Raw genomic sequence first — 22,159 nt, forward strand, 5'->3', positions numbered from 1 at the left:
AGTAAACTTTTAATGTTTTCATAGTTTAGTAAAAAGTATGGCAAACGCAAAGAGAAGGTAAACAACATTAGATACCGAAATATCTTTGAATTAGAAATATTTGGCAACTTCCAATGCTGCTTATGTAAGATTGTTTAGGTATGGGGGCAAGGTTTCATGCCTTATAATAGAATGATAAACCAGACTGGGTAAAGTACTTCCATTAAGACGAGCTTTAGAGATTGGGTTTTTAGAAGAATAAAAAGAGCAGGATACTGCGTCGGTGCTGTTGGAATATCTGTAAGTGTATGGTATGAACGATTATTTAACTTACAATGTTTGCATGTTGTACCTATGCAAATGGTCTTCAAACCTCGCAAGACCAATTTAATCTTCTTCAATAGATCGGATTGACTTAAAATTCAGCAAGGATATGTAGTTTGGAGGACAATGCAAGTATAGTTAACAAAAAGTACAGTAAACAAAAAAAAGCTCGTGAAAAATATTTTTACTGAAAACTTATTTCAACGCACGTGTTCCCCGCTGTCGCCCATCGCTTAGACCATCGCCGGCACGCCCAGCGCATCATTGAGTCGTGTGTCATTTTGTCACGTTATGCCCGGCCCGCCGCCATTATTCTAAAGACCTATAAAAAACCATTAGCGAATCGTCTACGCATTACTGCGACGGCTTTCTGACAGGACGATTCACGGTGCTACTACTACATGCGTCGGCGCGGCTAGCGTTTTTACCCGACTGCTCGAAGGAGGGTTATGTTTTTCGAGCGTATGTATGTAATGTATGTATGTCCATTTCTTCCTCGCTGCAGCCTAAACGGCTAGACGGATTTTAACATGTGAGGTATCATTGGATTCGTCATAACTGTCGGAGTGACACAGGCTATATAATATTTCAATATGGCGTCTGCGAAAAAAAAACGGAGGCGGAGGAATAAAAAATATATTTTGTAATGTAACAATATGGGTATCAAATGAAAGCTGATATTTAGCCCATTTTAAATATATAGATTATAATACATAAATATCAAAAAAGTGTAAAATAAAATATTAAATTAAAAAAATCAAAAAAACTGACTGCCAAAACTAAAAGGAAGAAAATAAGCCCAGTGGTCTAGAACTCTGTTAAGTTGCTAATTTAAAGTTCAACAGTCGGGACCCATTTAAATCGTGACGCTCAAAAACTTTTAGTAATGGGTCCCGACTGTTGAACTTTAAATTAGCTACTTAACAGTTCTAGACCACTAGGTTTATTTTCTTCCTTTTAGATTTGGCAGTCGGGTTTTTTGATTTTTTAAATTTAATTTCTGTTCATTGCGTGTGTTGCTAGGTAGGTAACAGCGAGCGTCTCGGCCGCGCAGTGGACAGAGAAAACGCTTGCGGTGTCGATCGCGCGCAGTCGTGGCTGGACCGTTTTATCGCTAAAAGTAGCTAATGAATGGAAACTGACCCATAAAAAAAGGGTTGAGCACATATGGCTGGGTACGAGTACCTGCTACATGAAAAAAAGAAGATAGTGTACACGCCTTTTAACAATCGCTAGTGTTATCATACTTGTACCATACATTAATATTTTTCTGGAGATTTGCATATTTTTATGCGTCCCACTCGATTGCGGCCGGATCTTTTTAAATCTCGGAAATTTTGGATTTTCGATACTAAATAATAAACACCCGTAAAGTCTCCTAAGGGTCTTTTTATCCCGGAAAATAGCATAGTTCAGGCGGGATAGCGATAAACGAACTGATGATGTTGATGATGATGATGATGAACTGATTTTCACTACCACCACTGGCGTACTAACTCTGCTTGCTTGCATTATTGCTTGCATGCTTGTTTGCCTGCTTGCATGCTTGAATGCATGCATGCTTGCACTATTTCTTGCAAAATTACATACGAGTACTCACTTGCAAGCTTGCTTAGATGGTTGCTTGCATGCTTGCTTGATTTGTTGTTTGCATACTTGCTTGCATGCTTGCTTGCACTATTTCTTGCAAAATTACATACGAGTACTCACTTGCAAGCTTGCTTAGATGGTTGCTTGCATGCTTGCTTGATTTTTTGTTTGCATGCTTGCTTGCCTTCTGGCTTGCACGCTTGCTTGCATGCTTGAATGCATGCTTGCTGGCACTATTTCTTGCAAAATTACATGCTCACTTGCAAGCTTGCTTAGATGGTTACTTGCATGCTTGCTTGCTTTGCTTGCTTGCTTGCTTGCATGCTTGCTTGATTGCTTGCTTCTTTGAAATGTGTATGGTTCACGCGAGCGAAGCCGCGGGTAAAAGCTAGTTTAAAATAAAAGCCTCGGCATCATTTAACCGAATTACTCGGCAATGAATGAATCATCTCGAATTGGGACCTTAACAAAGAAGAATAAAGTTTGTTATACTTGCAGAGAAAGCGTGAAAAATAAAGACTGTTTATTTTGTTGGAACTCACCCCTTAGGGAGCCTCCGGGCGGGGCTTTGATGGTAAGGACCTCAATTTAAAACGGTCAATATATAATCTATGTACATGTATTATGTTTGTATGCAGGTTATTATGATAAATGAATCATATAGGCAAAGGGACCTGCAGACTGTAACTACGGTTCTAGCAATTATCAAGATGACATCTCCCTTACATGCATGTATAATGGTGATACGTTCATTGCCCTAACTTGTCTTATACTCCCCATCTACACAATATCGGGGCTTGCCTTCTAGGGTAGATGGATCATTCGCAAGTCGAGTGCTTATTTCGGATTGGAACAGCATACATGCTGTATATAACTTAATCTTTATTATGACATAACTTTTTACATTTTGTCGTTTTTATTGTTTCAGGAACATACCAGGAAAAAGGAGGTATACTAGATTTATTAATATGATAAGTATTACAAAACCATTAGTCTTAATTTGTAAGTGATTATAATTTAGCATTTGACCTGTAAATGTTGCTTTAATACCTACACGTAAATATTATAAAAATCGTTATTATACTCGTTATATAATTCCCGTTCAGATTGTTAAAATACGTACGAAATAAAATTCCGAAAGACATTTTTCCGCAGTGAATCAAGATTCACGCAGCGCAAGTTCAAAATGGGTGTACCACAGGATTGACTCTTTGGTATCCAAATGTTTCTTTCTCATCCCACTACAAAATATTTTTTAGCCGCAACTTCGCTTCAATTAAAATAAATTTAAAGCCCAGCTTTTCCAAGGAGAAAATTTATTCGACAATTTTAGGCTAACCTTTGCCTAACTAAGGATCATTACCGTAACAATCTAGACAAAATCACGGGCCTTGCCAATAGAAATCGTTAAACGAAATAGAGCTTTGTATTTAGAAATATCAAGTTTCAAGGGTCATTAGGCTTGTAACGGTGATTGTTTTCCTCAAATTCCAAATCGCACAGATTATTAGTGATCAAACGATTTCTTTGCTGAATTACAATCGGATTTATTTCGATAGTCTGAATCCTTGAAATGATATTTCAAGTTCAGACGATGCTTGAATTATTATTGGATAAATAAAGATGAAAAATTACGATTGATCTTTGGACTGTTATTTTATGTTAAACTATATCAGCCAGTCAAAAATAAATAGGATTTCAGACAAGAGAATACGGTCTTTTTTATGGCCTTAGAATGCCTGATTATTTCAGTATTCGTTTGGAATTTGCCTTTGTTACACACTTGCTATATCAGATTTGTAACTTTTTATGCATAAGGCTGTAAATAAATTGTAGGAACTGAGTATATCAAAACTAATTCCACAGTTTTAAGCTATTCAGATTCGCTAAACCTATTACAGAACAACTAGAATGTTAATATCGCTCGGAACTCGTCGGTTATCTTCGTTTTCATTAAGATTTATATGAACAAGTAAAAGAAAATCGATCTTCAGAGGGCCTACACCTAAGTTCGGAAATCGAAGTTCCTATCGTACCGTCCCTCTCACTCTCGTATTAAATAGTATTAGTGTCAGAGGGACGGAACAAGACCAACTTCGATTTTAGAATTTAGGAGTAGCCCCGCAGTTTCGAGTTTCAAACGACACTTTCACAAACAAAAATTGTACTTCATTCATCATCAACATCATCATCTCAGCCATAGGACGTCCATTATTGGACACAGGCCTCCCCCATAGACCTCCAGTTGCTTTGATTGGCACTTTCATTTGAGGTTTATGATGAGGAGGTTGCCAACACTCGCCACACTTGTCTAGCGAATTGGCGAGCACAATAGGATGTAAAAGTAGCCAAGAAGACGCGTAGTCTAGACTACGATTGTCTCAAGATTTTTGATTTAATACGTTATTTATTTATTTATTGTACTAACGATTGACTTTCAGTGTAGCATAATTTCAAAACATAGACAAGAGAGTCACAGTTGATTGCCACCATGCGGAGTCACTTATGAGCGAGCATAATGCCCATATTAATAAGTGACTCCGCATGGTGGCAAGGCCATATGGCCTGGACGATTCCTCTTTAAGGAAATTGTTGAATGATCACCGTCTCGTGTTTTTGTGTGTACATATTATGTATTTTTTGTAGTATATTTATCTTGATATGTAGTTTATTGCATCTATTAAGATGTATTTGTGTGTTACAACAAATCTGTATATATTTATTTATGTTTAGATTAATTTTCAGCTTTTTTAACTTTTCGTGGCGTATCTACCTACCCTTGTTTCTGTTGTACCATTGGGTTTGAATAATTAGGATTATAATCCACTTGCTACTTATATATAATCCCATACCCGGACTGCCTACGATTTCCCCTGGGTTCTAACAAGATAGTACCTACCTTTATGTTTGAATTCTGTCTCTTTCGGTCAGACGTCATTTCATCTTCGTCAATTTTATGAAAAATATCTTATCTTATCTTGAATTAGAATAAATATTCCTAAAAGTAAAATCCTGATTATCGTTAGAATAGAACCCACGACGAAATTATTAATAGAAGAAACAGGTATGTGTTAATAGACAGTGTATTTTGTTCTACAATCGATTTTGCTACTTTTTCGTCTTTTCCACTATCAATAACACTTATTTTACAATAAATAATCTTCAAAGTAGACAGCAAAAAAAATAGCAATCACGAAGGAGGTGGCTCTCTTATCGATCAACTCTTTATTGTCTCTATTAACAAAAGCCAAATCAAAACCCCAACTAACCTACAATCTCCACGACCCCTTAAACAATCGACCTCGTATGTTTACGACCCCAACCTCGACGATAAATAAACCAATAAGTACTTCGTATCGAGGCCGTGTACATCCATCATCTGACATCTGCAAGTCATGCGTTACTGCGAGTGAATATTAGGGAAATTATGATTTACTAGAAAGCTTTATGAGGCAGTCAATACAGCCATATTGACCTCTTGCCACGTTTGGTTAAGTACATTTTTTTTGGTTTATTTTTCAATAGCCTGTAGTGACACGTGTTGTATGGCGCTGGCGTTATAATGTTATCCCCCCTCCTCCTGTACACGCCGTAGGAACCGGCTGAGGGATTACCAGAATATACTGCGCTCGCCAACTCGCTTGCTAACGTGGCGAGTTTGGCAACCCCTCATGATAGCCGCGGGTTCACGGTGAATTCAGGCCGCTTCCAACTGAAGCTACTGGAGGTCTATGGGGGAAGCTTATGTCCAATAGTTGATGATCCTACGGCTTATATGAATATAGATGTAGCCTGCGATATGGGTAACTATACGAGTACATACCTTACCTTAACTTAAGCTCCTGTTACGCAAATACTTAAGCAAATATTACCTACTAGCGCGTGTGTACAGGATATGCTACTATTGAGCATGCTTTTTAGTAGCATGCTCTCTAATAGAAGGCCCTGCTATTTTTGATCATGCTAGTTGATGTGGGAGTGGAAGGGGAAAAGGTAATAAGCAAGTGTGAACGCGTTTGCTTACTGAGCATGCTAGAATTGGTAGTGCCACGAGTGTTGCCAGTGAAAGATGACATAAAAAAGTTACTAAGCGTGCTCATTACTGGAATGCTCATAAGCATGCTTATTAGCATGCTAGTAACGAGCATGTGTAACAGTAGCTTTTGTCTCTTGCCCGCCACCGCATTAAAGAGCAGCCACACCGCTGCTTAAAATACGCAGACGGTGCGGAATCGCAGTGACGTACCGTAAACTTCAAGACTTTTGGTGGAGAGCATGCGGTAAAGTTGCGGCCCCTTGCGGGGGGCTTCGCCCCCCCGTCCCCCTTTACTATTTCGCCTATCCAAGTATCAACTATTCATTTTTTTTTTCAAAACCTTCGTAGGATTATGTTTGTTTTTTACATGCGGGGGGAATGTATTAGGTATACATTACGTAATTTATTTTTGAACATACATTTGGACAGGATTTCGGCCTATCAAAATTCGGCTAAATTACATAACTATATTATGCTAAACAGGATTATGCATAATAAAATTCGGCCATGTTAATATTATGCTAAAATAAGTTCGGATAAACCATTATTCGGCTTACCTATACAGAATTATGCCGAACTAAATTTCGGCAAGTTTAAGATTCGGCGTAAATAAATTATGCGAAACCTGTTAAATGCGTAATCAGTTTCGGACATTAAAAAGTATGCCAAATAGATGTCAATCCTTAACAACATTAGTTTAGTTTCGTTTATTTATTCATTCAATACAATTCATCATAAGCTACAAAAATGACAGTTACAAGTATCCTTAAAATATATTAACTATTATAGACAATTCCCCCAAGTCTTGTCCCTGAGGAAGAGTGCCCATAAGGCTGTCTGCATTTCCGCGCTGGATCGTGATTCCAATACGTTGGGCGAGAAATGCACCAGCCCTATGGTCATTGGTAATTTTAAAATAGACTTAACTAAGTATAACCTTTCAAAGTCAAAGTCTCAGTATCTATATTGAAGTCGTTAAAGGTAATATTAAATAAGTTAAACAATAATATAAAAATGCTGAGAATTGCAAGTGTTGGGATAAAAAAAACTGGAGATCGTCATAACAAAAAGATAGTAAAATTATAATTAAAAAACAGTTGAAAATGTCTAGAACACAAAATTATACCTACTTTAAACAATAAATAGATAAAAATTATAATCTTCTAAATAAATAAAAATGAAAAATGTGTTGCTAGAAAACAAAATTATACCTACGTTATTGTCAAGAAATGGAAGAAATAGAAAAATAGCAATTTACAATACAATTAATTGATTCTCCATTAGGGAAGCTAGCTATAATCATCAACACCGTCCCAGCCTATATACGTCCCAATGCTGGGCACAGGCCTCCTCCCAGAATGAGAGGGCTCGGGCCGTAGTTCACACCCACCATTAAATTGCTTCGCAGGCTATAATATCTCAGCTTACAAAAAGTGTGTCAATTGATTAGTGTCGACTACCCAATATATAAGTAACAAAGCTGTATACAGTCATTGTATTAGTTAGAAAGGTTGGTTATTCATCGTCCGAGCTGCGCATTGTATGTTATGTTATGAGTCAGTCGAACCGCGCTCTATCCAGTGTTGCCAGTGCCCTTCCTTAGTGTATCGGTTACAAAATACGTCTCGATCGCGTTCGCGTTAAAATCTCAATTTGTATGCAAACACGAACAGCGCCTCTAGCGGAACGTTTGCGATGTTCGTGTTTCCATACAAATTGAGATTTTAACGCGAACGCGATCGAGACGTATTTTGTAACCGAAAACTTACACTGAGGGTACAGATCAGTGGGTCGAAAAACGCGTTACAAAAATTCAAAATTAGGGTTTTTTTTAATAAATGGCTTAGACTACTTTAGCAAAGCAAAACAGTATCAAGACTGGTCGATTTAAATCCAATGCAATCAGACTGAAAGGTAATGTAATATTCTAAGCTCAAAACCATATACCCGCTACGAATAAATAAGTAAATAATATATAAATATCACGGGAGAATTCACACCAATTGACCTAGTCCCAAAGTAAGCTTAGCAAAGCTTGTGTTATGGGTACTAAGCAACGGATAAATATAATTATATAGATACTTAAATACATATTAAACACCCAAGACCCGAGAACAAACATTCGCATTTTTCATACAAATATCTGCCCCGATACGGGAATCGAAGTAATAAGTAAGGAAGCGTGACTCAACACAAAACCACACAGAAAGTGGCCATACTTTAAACCAAAACGACTTATGACTGAAGGACTTAGTATTGCGAGGATCATTGATCAACGCCGGGACTCTGACTCCAGGGTTGGCCTAAAAAGCAGTCAGTTGCACAAAACTGTGAGTTAAACGCGTTGTGTTGCGTAAAAGTCGAAGGTCGATTTTACGATTACTCCCCATTTACGACCGCGGAAGTGGGGTTATTTAAAGCACAACGAGGTCGACTTGCAGCAATTTTTTTGATCGCCATAATTAAACAGGTAGGGCCTACTCATAGAGAAATTACTTAAACTAACCTGGCCAACAAAAAGTTGGAAAACCCCCCACTTTGTCACTTCAAAGTTCAATATCTCAGAAAAGGCTGAACCGATTTTGATAACACATCTCTAAGAACCGTTGCTAGTAATATATATGTCTGTCGGGGGTTAATAAAACATAAAACGGATAACTCACGCTTTTAATCGAATTTATCTCGACATGTTTCGGACTAGTTCGTAGTCCTTCCTCTAGGAGCACATGCCACGGCGGCTGCTACAAGACGCGCAACTCATTAATACCAACACACAACTTTTTCATCATCATCATTTTTTTTTTATTAGGCCAGCCAACAAGATGGTTAGGTTAGGTTTATTTTATAGAAAGTCTATAGTGATTGCTTGATTTTCATCCTTAACTAATTTGATATGTACGTACAGTCAAAGAAATTGAATCGCGTACAAGGGTGGAACCTTTGTGTTACTGCTTCTTCTTTTTCTTCTCGTGTCGATGGCTTCACTCGTTTAAAGTATTCGCGACCAGAAAGTAGCGGTGTTTATTGCCTTGTCCGTTGCATCTCGGAGGTCTCGCCCAGTACAGGTGGACGGGCATGCTGGGCAGGACATCAAATGCGACATGCTCTGGGAAGCCGTCCCACAGCCACACTGGGTGTTTGGGTTTTTCAGGAAGCCCCACTTTGCAAGGTTTTCCTTACACCGGCCAACCTGAGTCCGAAGTGTATTAAGGGATTTCCAGGTTGACCATGGTTGTTTGGCCCCAGCTGGTAACGACTCATGTGTTACTGCTGTCATTTGGACATTCCATACATCTGCCAAAGAAATCATAGCGAGACTGATTATGAAAAGGTTCCACATTAGTACGAGATTCAGTTTTCTTCACATACTAAAGTCCCAAAAGTTTATATCTTACGTTGTCCCCATGACACACTTGACAACCGATTTCTTCATGACATTAAAATTGAAGCTGCATTTTACTTCAATGCGAAGCGAAATAATTGCTATTCTCTTCAAATTAGCCTCAAAGGGATTTATCAAAGGGCTGCTTTTGCCATATAATTAAGCCGAGGTCTGGTTTTTCCTGCTTAATATTTTGAGGTCCATTTTTTTAAGGAATTAAATAATCTGAACGACCTTGTTTGAAGTTTTTGTTGTTGCTTTAGAATGTTCTTTCGAGTTGGCACCTAAAAGCAAATGTAGTTAACTTACGTACAAACGAAGAAACTGAATCGCGTATCGCGAGGTCCCACCTTTTCATAATCAATTTAGCTACGATTTCTATGGGATTTAGATGCGAGATGTGGGATTTCAACATGACATCAGTAGCGCAAAAATTCCACCCTGGTATACAATTTAGTTGCTTTGGCTGTACTTTATTTATTTAATTTATGAAAGCTTGTCAAAAAGAAAGAAAGAAAAAAAGAAAGACGAAGAAGAATGCCTGTTATCGAAGGGGAAATAAATTTTTAGGCTACCTTTTCATATAACAGTGTTACAAAGGTTTGAATTTGGATATTAGACTGAGAAACATATACATGGACGACTCTATTGTTAACGGCTTAGAAGCGTGTTCAGATATTTTTGATCAAATTTTTTCTCACAAGTTTATGAACTCGACTGTACCATGTGACGTCACATGAAATATAAATATAAAAAAAACAAATAATAATAAGCGTTTTATAACGAAGCTTGGGCTCCCAATGGCTCTTATCAAAGCCTATACGTCCCACTGCTTGGCACAGGCTAAGTCTTCTCAGAATGCCGTAGTTCCCACGCGAGCCCAGTGTGGATTGACAACTTTACACTTTCTTCTTCGCAAATGTGCAGATTCCTGACAATGTTTTCCTTCAAAGTTGAGCTCATGCTAAATTTCATATGTGATTTCGCACATAAATCCTGAAAAACTCATAGATGCAAGCCCGAATTCGTACCCACGACTTGAGAGACCATAAGTCAACCCAAAAGACTACAACGACTTTCCATTTCCACTTCAACTTAAATACTTTTCGAGCTGTGTCGGGGACTTTAAATATTCTTCGTATGTCGGATACTCCGGCTCTTCGGCGGATTTCCATATTTCAGATTCTATTGCACAAAGAAACTCTGACTGTAGTTTTCTCCATAGCTCATTGCGTGAGCTCTGCCACTCTCCATAAGACCAACAAGCAAAGACCACGTCTATCCCCACATCCAGCTTATTCCTCTGCTTCTGTGGGAACAGTACTCGTAAGAACATACGTAAGTAACAAGTTTCATAACCGTATATTGTTATGCATGGGCGAAAGTTGCAGTAGTTACTTACATGCTGGGATGCTTTACGGCAGCGAGTCTTATTTGACTTTTGAAGAAACTTTTACCTACTTAAAAGCCCTTGTCCTAAATTATCTTGATACTTTTACTTAAAATTTAGCATGTTGAGATTCCTTGCTTAAGTACAGGCTTCGTCTAAGAATGAAAAGAACTAGCCACTTTCGTGTATTGCTATTGTAATTCTAGATCTTTCTGATATCTTTAAACTACTTGAATATTAAAAAAGGGCATCCTGAAGGGCAAAACGCCAAGAAATAGGAGCCCCGCTGTGCGCAGCTCTGTCAACAAGGTGGTCGAAGAGGATTTGTATGAATATGGAAAACAATCATCGAAATATGCTCGACATGATCGAAACCATCCATGGTTCCTTCTCAAGGCCAGCTCGAACAGAAAGCCGACTGTGAGCCGAAAATGAATTGTTTGACCTCGCTTTAGAAAGAACCACAGATTGGTTCAAAACAAGTCGGGCATATCTTGGCTATTAATACGTAAGCATACTTTTTTATCCACCGTAACACCAGCACCCTATCATTAGCTGTCTTTAACAAAACAAAAAACTATTTGGCAAATGAATTTCGTTCCCCGTCCAATGCGCACATAAAGGTGTCAACTGGGCTAGCCTGAGTCTAGGCTTGGTTGTCTAGGAGACAATCCAGGCTGTGAGACAAATTAAACGTGCATAGGCCGCGACCCCGAGCACTCTTCACTGCTTGCTAGTGATGGGACACGCGGTGGGTTTATTCCTCTCGACTCTCCACCAATATTTAATCACAACAACTTAACTGTAATTTTTAATTTTAATAAAATGAGAAATTAATCACATAAAAAATAAGGAATGAACTTCATTTGACTTACAAAAATGTAACGTCTAAGTCGTACTTTAGGTGTCCTGCGAGAATTAAAATTCTTTACAATTTACGCATGGATTCTTCGTAAGAAATACACTTATTAAAAATCACATAATATTCACATTCATATTATTTGTGTTTTAAAACTCGTATTTGTGTTGCAATTTCACAAGCTCGTGTTCGTGGATATTATTTCGGATGTTTTTTTTTATTATGAGAGGGAGGCAAACGAGCAATTGTCTGATATTTGATCTGTAGCAAATTAGACTTACCCCCTGTTTCACCATCCATTCATTAAATTTATTTGACGGATAAATGTGATGCCTTCTCTGTTTGTTTTGTTCGAATAGACAGAGACGGCATCACATTTATCTGTCAAATAAAATTGATCAACGGGTGGTGAAACCCGCCCCTTAATGTCATTAATAGCACAACAGGATCCTTTTTAAAATAATAAAAGTTTCAAAGAAGTATAGTAGGTAACATTAACCCTCATTTATTGTGCTTCTTTCAAAAACCTTCCAACGCCCTAAAATAATCGAAGCAAAAAACAGGAAAATAAATTTCAAACTATCGACAAATTTTATCGACACCTCCCAACCCTACCGACAGAATTGCAGCACAAATGCACTTCGTCTCACAATGCTGAGAACACGACACACACACAAATACACACCGCCGGAGGGTCCTCTGTAATCTTGTTTTGCGACGCGCCAGGACTTTATTTTATCGATGTTTTGCGCAACTCTAGCAAATAGAGGGATATAATAAAATACTCGTTTTGCTGGAAAAGAAATACGTACACTTTAGCATACGTAATAATATGGTTACAAAATGAAAAAAGGCTTATTCTTAAACGAGTTTCAGAGCATATTGCTGCAATGTTTAGGGTTCTGTACCTACTGAAAATGTACCAAAGTACCCACATACTTTATTTTATTTATTTATTTTTAATATGGCTCCGCTATCCGTCCATCCGTCACAGGACTATTTTAAGCCGTATTATAGGTATTTTGAATATAATTTGATTTTAGTGGTAATATTAATCGAACTGTGCAACGCGCGAGCCGAGCGACTGAAGCGAGCGAAGCGATGAAGCTGTAGATCCGTCGTACAACATTCCCCGAAATGTAAGTTGTAACATGGTTGAAGGAAAAGGGAAAAACATACAGGGCCCGGTTTCTCGAAGCATATCATATAATTAAGCCGAGGTCTGGTTTTTCCTGCTTAATATTTTGAGGTCCATTTTTTTAAGGAATTAAATAATCTGAACGACCTTCTTTGAAGTTTTTGTTGTTGCTTTAGAATGTTCTTTCGAGTTGGCACCTAAAATCAAATGTAGTTAACTAACGTACAAACGAAGAAACTGAATCGCGTATCGTGAGGTCCCACCTTTTCATAATCAATTTAGCTACGATTTCTATGGGATTTAGATGCGAGATGTGGGATTTCAACATGACATCAGTAGCGCAAAAATTCCACCCTGGTATACGATTTAGTTGCTTTGGCTGTACTTTATTTATTTAATTTATGAAAGCTTGTCAAAAAGAAAGAAAGAAAAAAAGAAAGACGAAGAAGAATGCCTGTTATCGAAGGGGAAATAAATTTTTAGGCTACCTTTTCATATAACAGTGTTACAAAGGTTTGAATTTGGATATTAGACTGAGAAACATATACATGGACGAATCTATTGTTAACGGCTTAGAAGCGTGTTCAGATATTTTTGATCAAATTTTTTCTCCCAAGTTTATGAACTCGACTGTACCATGTGACGTCACACGAAATATAAATAAAAATAGAAATAAGCGTTTTATAACGAAGCTTGGGCTCCCAATGGCTCTTATCAAAGCCTATACGTCCCACTGCTTGGCACAGGCTAAGTCACCTCAGAATGCCGTAGTTCCCACGCGAGCCCAGTGTGGATTGACAACTTCACACTTTCTTCTTCGCAAATGTGCAGATTCCTGGCAATGTTTTCCTTCAAAGTTGAGCTCATGCTAAATTTCATATGTGATTTCGCACATAAATCCTGAAAAACTCATAGATGCAAACCCGAATTCGTACCCACGACTTGAGAGACCATAAGTCAACCCAAAAGACTACAACGACTTTCCATTTCCACTTCAACTTAAATACTTTTCGAGCTGTGTCGGGGACTTTAAATATTCTTCGTATGTCGGATACTCTGGCTCTTCGGCGGATTTCCATATTTCATATTCTATTGCACAAAGAAACTCCGACTATAGTTTTCTCCATAGCTCATTGCGTGAGCTCTGCCACTCTCCATAAGACCAACAAGCAAAGACCACGTCTATCCCCACATCCAGCTTATTCCTCTGCTTCTGTGGGAACAGTACTCGTAAGAACATACGTAAGTAACAAGTTTCATAACCGTATATTGTTATGCATGGGCGAAAGTTGCAGTAGTTACTTACATGCTGGGATGCTTTACGGCAGCGAGTCTTATTTGACTTTTGAAGAAACTTTTACCTACTTAAAAGCCCTTGTTATTGGTATCTTTTTGTCCTAAATTATCTTGATACTTTTACTTAAAATTTAGCATGTTGAGATTCCTTGCTTTAGTACAGGCTTCGTCTAAGAATGAAAAGAACTACCGTGAACTAGAACTAGATAGAACTTTTGTGTATTGCTATTGTAATTCTAGATCTTTCTGATATCTTTAAACTACTTGAATATTAAAAAAGGGCATCCTGAAGGGCAAAACGCCAAGAAATAGGAGCCCCGCTGTGCGCAGCTCTGTCAACAAGGTGGTCGAAGAGGATTTGTATGAATATGGAAAACAATCATCGAAATATGCTCGACATGATCAAAACCATCCATGGTTCCTTCTCAAGGCCAGCTCGAACAGAAAGCCGACTGTGAGCCAAAAATGAATTGTTTGACCTCGCTTTAGAAAGAACCACAGATTGGTTCAAAACAAGTCGGGCATATCTTGGCTATTAATACGTAAGCATACTTTTTTATCCACCGTAACACCAGCACCCTATCATTAGCTATGTCTTTAACAAAACAAAAAACTATTTGGCAAATGAATTTCGTTCCCCGTCCAATGCGCACATAAAGGTGTCAACTGGGCTAGCCTGAGTCTAGGCTTGGTTGTCTAGGAGACAATCCAGGTTGTGAGACAAATTAAACGTGCATAGGCCGCGACCCCGAGCACTCTTCACTGCTTGCTAGTGATGGGACACGCGGTGAGTTTATTTCTATCGACTCTCCACCAATATAATCACAACAACTTAGTTGTAATTTTTAATTTTAATAAAATGAGAAATTAATCACATATAAAATAAGGAATGAACTTCATTTGACTTACAAAAATGTAACGTAGACGGCCTAAGTCGTACTTAAGGTGTCCTGCGAGGATTAAAATTCTTTACAATTTACGCATGGATTCTTCGTAAGAAATACACTTATTAAAAATCACATAATATTCACATTCATATTATTTGTGTTTTAAAACTCGTATTTGTGTTGCAATTTCACAAGCTCGTGTTCGTGGATATTATTTCGGATGTTTTTTTTTATTATGAGAGGGAGGCAAACGAGCAATTGTCTGATATTTGATCTGTAGCAAATTAGACTTACCCCCTGTTTCACCATCCATTCATTAAATTTATTTGACGGATAAATGTGATGTCTTCTCTGTTTGTTTTGTTCGAATAGACAGAGACGGCATCACATTTATCTGTCAAATAAAATTGATCAATGGGTGGTGAAACCGCCCCTTAATGTCATTAATAGCACAACAGGATCCTTTTTAAAATAATAAAAGTTTCAAAGAAGTATACACAACACACAACATAACACAACACAACCCTCAACACACATACACAACCCTCAACACCCTCACACAACACACACACACACCCACACAACATAACATTAACCCTAATTTATTGTGCTTCTTTCAAAAACCTTCCAACGCCCTAAAATAATCGAAGCAAAAAACAGGAAAATAAATTTCAAACTATCGACAAATTTTATCGACACTTCCCAACCCCGACCGACAGAATTGCAGCACAAATGCACTTCGTCTCACAATGCTGAGAACACGACACACACACACAAATACACACCGCCGGAGGGTCCTCTGTAATCTTGTTTTGCGACGCGCCAGGACTTTATTTTATCGATGTTTTGCGCAACTCTAGCAAATAGAGGGATATAATAAAATACTCGTTTTGCTGGAAAAGAAATACGTACACTTTAGCATACGTAATAATATGGTTACAAAATGAAAAACGGCTTATTCTTAAACGAGTTTCAGAGCATATTGCTGCATTGTTTAGGGTTCTGTGCCTACTGAAAATGTACCAAAGTACCCACATACTTTATTTTATTTATTTATTTTTAATATGGCTCCGCTATACGTCCATCCGTCACAGGACTATTTTAAGCCGTATTATAGGTATTTTGAATATAATTTGATTTTAGTGGTAATATTAATCGAACTGTGCAACGCGCGAGCCGAGCGACTGAAGCGAGCGAAGCGATGAAGATGTAGATCCGTCGTACAACATTCCCCGAAATGTAAGTTGTAACATGGTTGAAGGAAAAGGGAAAAACATACAGGGCCCGGTTTCTCGAAGCATATCAGTCTTTTGTTTTCTCATTCAATTTATGAGACAAAACACTAATATAATTAGACTGGTAACCTTTGAGAAATAGGGCCCCGATGTAGTGAATATGTTTTGCCATCGTATTTTGTCGGAAAGGTTCGTATTTTATTTATCATGCTTTCTCAACTAGCTTATACTGAAGTTTACTGAAGCTCATTGAGTTTTTTTTTATTCGACTGGATGGCAAACGAGCAAGTGGATCTCCTGATGGTAAGAGATCACCACCGCCCATAAACATCTGCAACACCAGGGGTATTGCAGATGCGTTGCCAACCGATAGAGGCCTAAGATGGGATACCTCAAGTGCCAGTAATTTCACCGGCTGTCTTACTCTCCACGCCGAAACACAATAGTGCAAGCACTGCTGCTTCACGGCAGGATTAGCGATCAAGATGGTGGTAGCAATCCGGGCGGACCTTGCACAAGGTCCTACCACCTGCAGATAGCATGATAAATACGAACTTATCGGACAAAATACGATGGAAAAGCATTGTTCACTAGATCTGTACAAAGAGTTTTACGAAACACTCAGAAAATTCGCTTGTTTGCCCACAATACATGTTTTAGTGACCCTGTACACAGCCAACAGTGCTAAGCGCCTAAACAGTCATCAGACCAGCCCCTTGTTTGTCCAACCACTTAGCTTTGCCTTGCTGTGTTGCCGTGCAAATTAAAAAGTTGGCTATATACATTTTAACCAAAAACAGGCCAAATGCGAGTCGGACTCGAGCACCAGTTCAATCAGTCTTAAAAATATTAAAAAAATATTTTGGGTCAACAAGACGCTTATACTGTGAAAATTTGAAAACTGTAGCTCAATAGCTATAATTGCTTAATTTTAAAACTTTTGTGACGGATGATTGGGTGACAGACACATACGTAAGTGACAGCAAAAGGGTTTGAACCATTCGAGTATGAAACTGAATATTTTGTATATGTCTGGCAAAGGCAAATTGTTAAATAACAAATGGGTATAAAGACAAAATAATACTATTAATTAATGATACTTATTAAGATTTTCTCAGTTGAAATTAAAGACCTTGATCAGCGTATATTCTTTTACCAAATAAGTTATATTAATATAACATATTATGTTTTATAATATACCATAGCATGGTTGAAGTTTCATACAAACAAACTTTCGTCAGGAATTAAATTTTATAGACAATTCACAAATTGCCGAAAAGCTTGTAATTGTTCGTAACATCTGCAATGTAAACCGACCTGTTTACTCGCGATAGAACATTTGGATGGTGTTTCGTTTGAACTAATCGATTAGACCTCTATAGATTTGATACGGCATTATTATTTGATCGTGCAAGCAAATTTTCGTGTTCTGTTTATTTTCTTAACTTTCTAAAAAACTTAATTAGCAGGGTGTATTTCTATCATTGAACAGAGCCATCTATTTAAGTCAACGGAAGTCAAGAAAAACACTGTATATCTAGATGTTTTATAACTATAAATAAATACAGTGCAACTAGAATGTTAAATTATACGAATATATAAAGTTATAATAATTATGTTTATGTACCAATTTTAATGTCTTTTAAAGCCACAAAATCCATACTAATCCATACTAATATTATTAATGCGAAAGTGTGTTTGTCCGCCTTTCACGCCGTAACGGAGCGACGGATCGACGTGATTTTTGGCATAGAGATAGTTTATGGGCCCGAGAGTGACAAAGGCTACTTTTTATCCCGAAAAAATGCACAGTTCCCGAGGGAACAGCGCGCAATAACCGAATACCACGCGGGCGGAGCCGCGGGTAAAAGCTAGTAAATAATCCATATCCATAGGTACTAATATTATAAATGCGAAAGTGTGTGATTGTGTGTATGTTTGTCCGTTTTTCTCGCCGTAACTGAGTGACGGATCGACGTGATTTTTGGCATAAAGATAGTTTATGGGCCCGAGAGTGACATAGGCTACTTTTTATCCCGGAAAAATTCACAGTTCCCGAGGGAACAGCGCGCGATAATCGAATACCACGCCGCTAAAAGCTAGTATTTCAGTTTACAAATTATCTATTTATATCTATATATCTATTACAAGTAGTAATAAAACTGTGTAGTATATCTATTCTTTGTAGCGCTCTGAGGGTCACCGACGGTGCTGGCTAAAAATCAGCGCTGGGGTGTTTATTATTAACGCTTCAACATACATACAACATGTATTTTCTTTCTTTCTTTCTTAATGCCATGAAATTACCGAGAGACTCATTCATATTACACTCACTCATAATAGTGCGCGTTTTGCAGCAGCCGCCGAGTCGCGTTACTCCTAGAGGAAGGGCTACGAATTTGCCCGAAACAAGTCGAGCTAAACTCGATCTAAGACGTTATCTGGATTAATTTAAAATGAATGTAAACGGCGTCCGGGACTCGTCAGTTTGCTTCGTTTGAAGATTAAAATGAGAAAGAAAAAGAAAACAGATCTTTTTTTTTAAGTTCTAAACGACTTAAAAATAATCTATACCGTCAGTTTTTTGCTGTATATGTGTGTCTTCTGTGTAAGTGAATAAATGTCTTCTTTCTTTCTTTCTTTCTTTCTTTCTTTCTTTCAGTCGTGCGAGTGTGTAATGATCGGTATAGCAAAATTTGATATAATTTCAAGGGATAGGAGCTTCACAGATTCTTTTTGTTAAATAAACCTAACCTAACCTAACCCAAAGTACATCAAATCGAATTAATAACAATAGAAATAAGTTTGGTTGTTAAGATAAATTGCATTATATCAATTGTTGTTATATTCTTCGTTACGCACCGCAGTCGTGCCTCATTAGTGATAATAGTTAAATCTGTTTGCGTGGAAGGGTTTAATTGGCGGAGCCCAGAGCCCTAAATCATGTCTGGTTTAATATTCCGCTATTTTTCCACGAGAACTGAGCATTCATCATGAACGCTGGTGCCGTTTTGTATGGGGCAAGGCATAGAAAGTTTGCTGTTTCCAAAGTGGAAATGTTCGAGCGTTTCAATTACTCGGTTAAACGTCGTCCTATCCCGCGTACAAACGTTGTGCTAACAATAGCACAACGGAAGGATAAGCCGCAAGAATTTTTATCAAGTTAGATTTAGGGGCTGTTTCACCATCCATTGATTAGTGTTAACTGGCGGTTAGGTGTGATGCCGTCTCTATTTGTTTTGTTCGAATAGACGGAGACGGCATCACATTGAACCGTCGGTTAACGCTAATCAATGGATGGTGAAACAGTCTTTAGTTTTCATAAAAATTAAACCCTGAGAATCATCGTTTTTAGCAATATTTGTAGAAACAGTAATAAAGAAAAAAAAGCCAAATGCTGGATATAAATATACAAATTGCTTATAAAATTTAGCATGTTTTTTTTAGTCATCAATAGTGTACCTACCACTGCTTTGCAAAGGCTGGTAATTTCCAGCCTTCATACTCATACGCTCCATAGCAGGGCAATTGATCCCTAACGGGTTTTTTCAAGTTATTGCCGCCTTTGAAAAGGAGAAAAGAAATAAATAACTTTGAACATGCAAAGTCTCACTCACACTCTGAGAAAATAGAAGACCAGTTGTAAAATAATCGGCATATGCTTTGCTTTAACGATCTAAAATAAATCGTATTTTAATAAACTCTAACCGCTCATTCTTTGGCTCACCAGCTCTTGCTTAATAACCGAAACTGACTGAGTTCAAGTCTACTGCGTCAAATAAAGCTATCCATGATTTCATGTGCATCTTTTAGCTAATTCAAAATGTTTACGACTTACAGACAGTTGTAGTCATCGACATAATGTATGTATGTAAACTCTTTATTACAAATACTACACAGAGAGGAGAACAAAGGCGAGCTTTTCCCTAAAAATAATCTCTTCCAGCCAACCTAGTTAAAGAGAAGAGATTAGATATATTAGGTAAAGACTGAGAAAATTTTGCAAGAGACTTTAAAATGATAAACACTATGCACTTAAATATAGGATTATCTTAACGCTGAAGGCCATTACGGGCTTTAGCCGCTCGTCGCAGTAGTGCTTACTTAACAAAGTTTATAATAAGAAGGCTTACTTCAAAGCTGTGTAACTCGAAAGCTCAGAATAACTTGGCATTTGAATGCATAGATATAATAGGAGACTTAGGGGCTGTTTCACCATCCATTGATTAGCGTTAACCGACGGTTAGCTGCCGTCTCCGTCTATTCTAACAAAACGAATAGAGACGGCATCACACCTAACCGCCAGTTAACACTAATCAGTGGATGGTGAAACAGCCCCTAACACGAGTTTATTAATGGTTGCGCTAAAGTCCGTTAGGAAAGGTGCGAGACGCCGCGTAGGGGTCAATAAAATGATCGATAATTCAAAGGCGTTTTTTGTTTCTTTGATGCTGATATAATATTTATGAAAAAAGAATTATTATAATTACAGTAATTTATCTGCAATTTCGTGCGCGTAATCTTTTCGGTGTAGCTACACAGATACCTAGGTATATAGCTGTTGAAATATAATTCCGGTGGGATTTATGGAAAATCCACCATTTAGATTTGATTATTCTTCTAAGTCCCTACACTCTTGACCGAGCGGCCGTGGATGTCGATTTAGGATCAATAATGAACCTTCATAAATTTATTTAGTTTTTCATGACTTCATTAATGTTACGTAAAAAAATCGCGCTAAATTTTATCTCTCTAGTCCTAGCTGCTGAAATTTCGACATGTATTTGATGATTGTACTGTCATACAAACTTTCGTAGGTACGTTTTAAATCGATACCATAATACCGTTGAAGTGATCCTTCTGTAGGGAACTTTACTATCAGACTATTGTATTCTCAAGAAACGGATATATGTGATTGTGTCAAATTTCAGCTCAATCGAATACCAGAAAGTGGTAAAACCCACCCAGATCTAGCAAACCTGTCAAACCCAAATACCTTATCTTCTGAAAAATTACATTTTAAAAAAATACTGTAATTACCAAGCAAATCATTTTTAACCGCACCACAACTGCACCCGCTCGAGATGTAAATTCGCCTATTTTCATTCGAGTCGGTGCTCTAATTAAGGCGGCCATCTTGTGACGTCACCGATCCGATTTCGCCAGGATAATCTTCGGGACAAATCCCCAGTAAAATCGACGTCTTATGCCTCTGTGGACGTGGCGGGAATTAAAAAAAGATGGGATTTAGGCCCGGTGTAGACCGGGGAAAAAGTTTGACAGTATTATTGTTAAGGAGGGAAATTTTGGAGGGGTTTGCTGAATTGCCCAGTAGTGCGTTGGCAGATGGACTACCAACTGGCAAATAACGTATTGCGTGTAAAAATGTATGTATCAAAAATCAGTTCAATCAGCCTATCCATATAGTCCAGTAGATAACTGGACGTCTTGAATATTAACACAAATACTACTTTTTATTCCGATATACCCACGGGATAGGGATAAAATCTCTAAATAAAAATAGCTGGGTTTAGAGTCATGAATGTTGCACGGCTGTTTTTAATGCAACTTCAATGAGAAACACGACGTTGGAAATTCCCTTGAGAATTCAGTAAAATCCCGGAAATTCTATAAAGCAAGCCGCAGGCAATGGCTGGCTTATAATAAAACGCAGGAGGCCTTAATATTACAAACGACCCAATCATAAGCTTTAACACAAAAGTAACATTAAGAATTACGTTAAATCGTAAATTCCTACGGTAACAAAACTGAAACTTCCTTTTCCAGGAACGCGGAGCGTCAAATTCCTAATAGCATCAACTTACAAATTTTCCAAGAAACGTAAGACATTCGAGAACCTAATTCCCTAGTTTGCCTTCAGGATTGTGTAAATATAATAACATTGTTATTTCACTACCCACTAATTTCAAGAAACTTCAGAAAATTTTAACTTTAATGGATGTTTCATCGTACCAGTGGAATTGCGAATTTTATATTATAATGTCATGACAGTACTAACAAAGAAGAAAATAATAGATCATTG

At 37.7% G+C, this 22,159-nt stretch overlaps 1 protein-coding gene across 4 annotated transcripts in view; it reads left to right on the forward strand.

Moving 5' to 3' along the window:
- Positions 1-22,159, forward strand: part of Gfrl (Glial cell line-derived neurotrophic family receptor-like) — a 305,325-nt gene that overhangs the window by 50,695 nt on the left and 232,471 nt on the right. For all 4 annotated transcript variants that reach the window (XM_074102667.1, XM_074102670.1, XM_074102671.1 and 1 more), the window contains exon 3: positions 2,822-2,842. In XM_074102667.1, the coding sequence (XP_073958768.1) occupies positions 2,822-2,842 (21 nt within the window). The remainder of the gene's footprint in view (positions 1-2,821; positions 2,843-22,159) is intronic.

Source organism: Choristoneura fumiferana, chromosome 19 (assembly GCF_025370935.1).
Source record: "Choristoneura fumiferana chromosome 19, NRCan_CFum_1, whole genome shotgun sequence".
NCBI classification, from domain to species: domain Eukaryota; kingdom Metazoa; phylum Arthropoda; class Insecta; order Lepidoptera; family Tortricidae; genus Choristoneura; species Choristoneura fumiferana.